The 7,500-nt window shown below is 40.8% G+C and overlaps 1 protein-coding gene across 3 annotated transcripts in view; it reads left to right on the top strand.

Moving 5' to 3' along the window:
- The window catches only part of LOC306884318 (kinesin light chain 1-like), a 31,081-nt gene that overhangs the window by 4,535 nt on the left and 19,046 nt on the right, over nt 1–7,500 (top strand). For all 3 annotated transcript variants that reach the window (XM_079440067.1, XM_079440068.1, XM_079440069.1), the window contains exons 3-8: nt 996–1,226; nt 1,648–1,726; nt 3,242–3,470; nt 3,602–3,689; nt 6,058–6,159; nt 6,273–6,446. In XM_079440067.1, the coding sequence (XP_079296193.1) occupies nt 996–1,226; nt 1,648–1,726; nt 3,242–3,470; nt 3,602–3,689; nt 6,058–6,159; nt 6,273–6,446 (903 nt within the window). The remainder of the gene's footprint in view (nt 1–995; nt 1,227–1,647; nt 1,727–3,241; nt 3,471–3,601; nt 3,690–6,057; nt 6,160–6,272; nt 6,447–7,500) is intronic.

Here is a 7,500-nt window from a genome sequence, read left to right as displayed (position 1 = left end):
ATATTACTAATCAGAAATGAAGTTTTGATATATTTACGGTAGGAAATGTACTAAATATCTTCATGGAACATGATCTTAATATCCTAATGATTTTTGTCATAAAAGAGAAATGTATAATTTTGACCCATACAATGTATTGTTGTCTATTGCTACAAATATACCTGTGTTACTCATGACTGCTCTTGTGCTGCAGGGTCATGTTTATAAATTTGATATTTATATATACATACTTTTTTACTTTACTTTTACTTTTGTCATTTAGCAGACGCTTTTGTCCAAAGCGACTTACAAATAAGAAAAAGTAACTAAAACTAAAAAGTTACAACTCTATATACTATCTACCCACATATTTAAGAAAATAAAGAAATTAAATAAAATTGACACATGCATATAACAACAACATTTCAATAATAAACATATCAATGAAAAAATTAAATAAAAAGCTACTACTATCCTAATTAGTAATATATACATATATTATGTAAGCACAGACTTTTATTTTGGAAGTGATTCATCGTGATTATTAGATTTTACAGCCATACTGAAATAACAATACATTTAAATACAACCAATTTAATTCTGTTTTAATTGTTGTTATGTTTTATTTATTTATATAGCACTATAAAAATGCAACTAAGTTGCCCAAAGTGCTTTACAGAATAAACAATCATACCTCAATATAATGAAACCACAACCATTAAAACTAATTCATTCATTCAAAAAAAAGCATCATCCATTTTAAAATGCCAAGGACAGTAGGTGACTTTTTTAATTAAAGTGTTTTAATTCTCCTCGTGGCTGGTTGGTTTGGTTATAATGCTTTAACAAAGTCCTTTAATAAATCTCTGTGAGAAACATGAAGGAGAACCACAGCTGCTGAAATGCCTGATTATGAAAGTCAGTAAATGTTGATTCATGTTGTCTTCAGAGATGGAACAGACAGCAGGAGGAAGTGACCCGCAGTCATGTGACCCTGTGTGTGTGTGTGTGTGCAGGTGATGATGGCTCTGTCCAGTCATCTGAACGCGGTGGAGTCGGAGAAGCAGAAGCTGCGTGCTCAGGTGCGGCGTCTCTGTCAGGAGAACCAGTGGCTTCGAGACGAGCTGGCCAACACACAGCAGAAGCTGCAGAAGAGCGAGCAGAGCGTGGCACAGCTGGAGGAGGAGAAGAAGCACCTGGAGTTCATGAACCAGCTCAAGAAGTACGACGAGGACGTGTCTCCTTCGGTGAGATCATCTGACAAACACTCCTCACTAGAGCTAGATCCAGACGAGAGCGATTCGCTCCGCTCTCCTCAGACCCTCAGAACCCTCTGAGAACAGAGAAACGCTTCCTGATCAGATTAATAATGCTGTAAAAATATATTGCACGATTGCCTTTGCTTTAATAAATGCTGGAGTTAGTGTAGATTTCAGCTCATCTGCAGCACAGTGTCCATCTGAAGCCTTTCTAATGGTTTTAATCCAATCAGCTTCTCTCATGGTGTTTCTATCCTGTAATTATGACCTTCTGCAAAGATGAATGATGCTTTTTTAGGAGTTTTATCCCAGACCTGTGATTTTGTTTTAGCAGCGAGTGTAATTTGTACAGGTCTAGAGCTCATAATTCCAGTCATTCCAGCTATGATGTGTCTCTGTGTGTGTCCAGGAGGAGAAGGACGGCGAGCCGCCCAGGGACTCTCTGGACGATCTCTTTCCTAACGATGAGGAGGAACACACTCCAGGAAGTGAGTGAACATCCCTGCAGGCCAGAGATTGTCTTACTGTAGGGAGATGAGAGGGCCTGTATTACCTATTATTGGAGAGAGCGTAACGTGTGCTTTAATAACCAATCACAGTACAGCCTTGACGTCTCTGAATCTCAGTCAGAGTTGTGTGACACTGTTTACGGATCCTATAGGAATGAATGAGAAGCACCACCTGTCACACAGAAGTCAGCGACTTCTCTAATAAAACGCCATTTTTCCGTGGTAAACTCTAAAAATAGTTCAATCCAAATGTATTGTTTAGTGTAAAACATATTAGCAGATATCCTGTGGATTCATTAAACTGAACAGCGTAGTGGAGCCTCTCTTCTGCTGACATCCATGAAATTAAACAGCCTCTGGTGTCCTGATGCGTACCTAATGCCAGGCTGGAGCAGTAACATTAGCTCGTATGCTTTTTTACCACCGAAAGGAAATTCTTGGCTGAATCCCAACTAAATTAAACACTGGGCTGAACACAGTTTTTCATGTTTTCATGCATTTTGCCAATTTGTTTTCTCCACTGCATAAATTAAATAGCCAAAATGAGCTTTTTACTGTTTTGTCTTGCTTTTCAAAGAAAATATCAATAACAAAACAACAATTTAAAGATATTTACTTAACACTGAACATTTTTTAACATTCTAGTAGAAATTATACCAAAAAAGCACAATTTAACTTAAAACTAATAAGTTAGTAAAATAATATTTTTGAGAGCGCTTCTTGAATCAGTTATGTATTATTCTTGCTGTACTAATAAATGCAGGCTTGCTGAGCAGAAGAGACTTCTTTTAAAGCATTAGAATATATCACAGATCCCAATTTGAGCACTATGTGTGAATCTTATCATAAATGTATTAATAGGACGATTGTAAATTATTATTGTCATTATGATTGTCTTTTTAATTTTATTTTACAGAACAACAGTAAAATTACACTACTGATATTAATGAATGATGTTTGTCACACGTATCATATCGTCACATGCCTTTAAAACTTGATCAAAGTGTTACTGAGCGACTGACGAGTATCAGTGTTTCAGAGCAGTTTCCTCAGGCTTTGGACTCTGAACTCTGGATAAGAGCTCGTGCAGCGCCGTCAGAACACGTGCCATCATGCCTGTTAGAAAACTACATTCTGCAGTTTATTTACTAATTGTGATTTTTAACCAGCAATAACAGCAGCCTTCCTCTTCTCATCGGAGACATGAAACCGTCTCTCTCTGTCGGTGCTTCTGATGATTTCGGGGTCTTTCTCGGACAGTTTTAAATGCTTCCACACTGCAGACGTGTTTGCTGCATTACTGCAAGCTTCTGTTTGATTGCGTCACGGTATTGTTTCGGTACAGTTTATTTGGTTTTCCCCTTATTTTCGGCCAAATAATTTCGGTTGCCAAATATTCGGTGCATCTCTAGTTGCAGGCTTGCCTTGTTTGGCTTTGGCTCCTCTCATGTGAGCGTCTGTCATTAACCCTGCCCTGACCTCTGACCCCTGCAGTGCAGCACCAGCACAACAGCGCGGCGGTGGCGGCGGCTCAGCAGGGCGGCTACGAGATCCCGGCGCGGCTGCGGACGCTACATAACCTGGTGATCCAGTACGCGTCTCAGGGCCGCTATGAGGTGGCCGTGCCGCTCTGCAAACAAGCTCTGGAGGATCTGGAGAAGACCTCGGGACATGACCATCCAGACGTGGCCACCATGCTCAACATCCTGGCACTCGTGTACAGGTGAGAGAGAGAGATTCACAGAGATCTCACCACACTATCATCATCGTCATGTGCTGACCTCACTCTGTGTGTGTGTGTGTGTGTCTCTGTGTGTGTGTGTGTGTGTGTGTGTGTGTGTGTGTGTGTCTCAGGGATCAGAATAAATATAAAGAGGCCGCTCACCTGCTGAATGATGCTCTCTCCATCAGAGAGAAAACTCTGGGCAAAGACCATCCTGCTGTAAGTCACCTGTATTTATTCAGTCATGTCCATCAGTTCACAGATTAGATCAGATTCTGACTCCCAATAACATCAAAACTACAGCTCTTCTCTCATAGAATTAATTATTAAATATAAGTTTATTCATCAAGTGAAATTTATTTACAGTCAAACCAAAAATTATTCAGACACCAGATATCATTTTTTATATTTTGTACTAGTGGGTGCAGGAGTTCATTTATGTAAGAAACTGTGACATATTCTACCCAAAAACCCTTCATACAGTGTATTTTTCTTTAATTGCTAATGTGATCTTTTTACACACAGACTGAACTAAATGAAGCTTGAGCTTAAATTGGTTTTATCTAATTATGTTCTTAAATTTATCAGCTGACAGTGACGTGACATTCAGCCATGTATAGTGACCCATACTCTGAATTCGTGCTCTGCATTTAACCCATCCAACGTGCACACACACAGCAGTGAACACACACACACACACACACACACACAGCAGTGAACACACACACACACACACACACACACACACAGCAGTGAACACACACACACACACAGCAGTGAACACACACACACACAGCAGTGAACACACACACACACACATACACAGCACACACACACACACAGCAGTGAACACACACACACACACACAGCAGTGAACACACACATACACAGCAGTGAACACACACACACACACACAGCAGTGAACACACACACACACACACAGCAGTGAACACACACACACACACACAGCAGTGAACACACACACACACATACACAGCAGTGAACACACACACACACACACACACACACACACACAGCAGTGAACACACACACATACACAGCAGTGAACACACACACACACACACACAGCAGTGAACACACACACACACAGCAGTGAACACACACACACACACACACAGCAGTGAACACACACACACACACACACACACACACAGCAGTGAACACACACACACACACACACACACACACACACATACACAGCAGTGAACACACACACACACACACATACACAGCAGTGAACACACACACACACACACACACACACACACACACAGCAGTGAACACACACACACACACATACACAGCAGTGAACACACACACACACACACACATACACAGCAGTGAACACACACACACACACACACACAGCAGTGAACACACACACACACACACAGCAGTGAACACACACACACACACACACACAGCAGTGAACACACACACACACACACACACACAGCAGTGAACACACACACACACACACACAGCAGTGAACACACACACACACATACACAGCAGTGAACACACACACACACACACACACACACACACAGCAGTGAACACACACACACACACACACACACATACACAGCAGTGAACACACACACACACACACAGCAGTGAACACACACACACACAGCAGTGAACACACACACACACACAGCAGTGAACACACACACACACACCGTGAACACACACCCGGAGCAGTGGGCAGCATTTATGCTGCGGCGCCCGGGGAGCAGTTGGGGGTTCGGTGTCTTGCTCAAGGGCACCTCAGTCGTGGTATTGAGGGTGGAGAGAGCGCTGGACATTCACTCCCCCCACCTACAATCCCTGCCGGCCCGAGACTCGAACCCACAACCTTTGGATTACAAGTCCGACTCTCTAACCATTAGGCCACGACTTCCCCAGCTATTCAACCCAATTCATTACATACCTTTCTATCAAAGTTATCTGACATTATCAAGATCAGTTAGTTCTGATGCAGTTTAACATTTTCTAAACTATAGCGAATAAACTGTGATATAATGTGAGAAATGTTGAAGGTGTCTGAATACGTTTTGGTTTGACTGTATATATGTATATATAAATATGGTATCTAGAATAAATATTTAAAAAACTTAATAATTGAACTCTCTCTCTATATATATATTAATTATTATTTTATTGCATACATTATATTATACTATTATTATTATTATATTAACTATTTTGAATACTAATTTGTTTTGATTTTTAACTTATTTAAATACTGTATTTATGGTTCATTATGTACTCTGTATGCTGCAAAGGCACTTTATAAATAAAATCTCTATTATTATAATTTAATAATTTTATATTATTACTAATTTGTACTAATAATGTTGTTCCATATTCTATTCTAATATAATAATAGCTAAAAGTAAATGAAGTAAAAAGAGACGGAAGTGTTTCATTGCCATCGTACAAGCTGTTGTGAGGATGCAGCAGTAGTGCCACTCTTCCAGAGCTGTGTGTCTCATTAGATCAGTGTTGATGATGTGGTCATCACGGTCAGCTGGTTTAGCTGGTTTTGGCTCTCGTGTTTCAGGTGGCAGCCACTCTCAATAATCTAGCAGTGCTGTACGGGAAGAGAGGCAAGTATAAGGAGGCCGAGCCGCTGTGCAAACGAGCTCTGGAGATCCGAGAGAAGGTCAGTGCTCCTGATAAACGCTGAGATCTCTGCCGTGTTTGGACTGAGCAGCAGAATGTGATTAAACACTGACAGCAGCTGTGTTGAGTCTTGTCTCTATCTGTGTGTGTCAGGTGCTGGGGAAGGATCATCCTGACGTGGCGAAGCAGCTGAATAATCTGGCGCTGTTGTGTCAGAATCAGGGCAAGTATGAGGAGGTGGAGTATTATTACTGCAGAGCGCTGGAGATCTACGAGTGTCGGCTCGGACAGGACGACCCCAACGTGGCCAAAACCAAGAACAACCTGGTGAGTGTGTGAGCAGCTCTTCTGCAGCCGGTTGAAACACACGCTTGATAAGCGGCTGCATTTGCATTTTACCCTCATCATGCAAATATGAGCAGAGTTCCTCAGAGCGTCTGCTGTTTGTGTGTTCTATACAGGGCTGTCCATTATGGAGAAAGAGTGCATTCAAATGATTAATGCATTTAAAGTCCAGACTTGGCCGTCGTCTAACACTGATTGCATGATGAAGTCTGTCAGAATGCAGTTATATGAGCTTAAAATTCAAGATATTAGGGCAAAAATCACTCTCTTATATTTATATCATATATGATATCGTTATATTAGTGCTGTTTTCCCCCAATATCTGCACGACTGCAAATGTGAGATTGATTTATACAGCAGATCAATAAACAAGACCTTACTATTGTGTTACATTTTAGACACAATATGGTCTGTTTTTGCCCAATTTCGCAAATAAACATGCCACTGCAAGAACAATCGACACACAGCGGTGATTCATTACTGAATGAATCTATGGTTTAGAACGAATCGATTCAGTGACTCATTCATAAAGAGTCACTTGCTTTGTTTCTGAATGACTCGCTCCTTAAGACCTGCTGCCACCTACTGGTGCTTTTAGTTTCATATTTGGGGCATCATTACATTTCATATTTAAATATTCAATACATTTTTTATATATAATTTATTATTATTATTGATGCAGTGTTGAATCAAAATATGAAACTAAAGCTAATTTGTTTTTTGTAAATTCTAACCTGATGACTTTAAATGGTCTTTTAGGGAGTGATTTCTCCGCTCGAATTGATGTGCTTCACTTGACAGCTTCAGTTTTATAATCGAGTGTTTGAGCTGAAGGCTGTGGCGTCTCATATCTGTTCTTGTGTGAAAGCTGTTTGTGTTTGAACCTGTGAGCCATCTCACTCACACACACACACACACACACACACACACACACTCTCACTCACACACTCTCACTCACACACACACACACACACACACTCTCACTCACACACTCTCACTCACACACACACACACACACACACACACTCACACACAC

Source organism: Barbus barbus (genome assembly GCF_936440315.1).
Source record: "Barbus barbus genome assembly, chromosome: 18".
In the NCBI taxonomy this organism is placed as follows: domain Eukaryota; kingdom Metazoa; phylum Chordata; class Actinopteri; order Cypriniformes; family Cyprinidae; genus Barbus; species Barbus barbus.
This window is presented reverse-complemented; position numbering and strand designations above follow the sequence as displayed.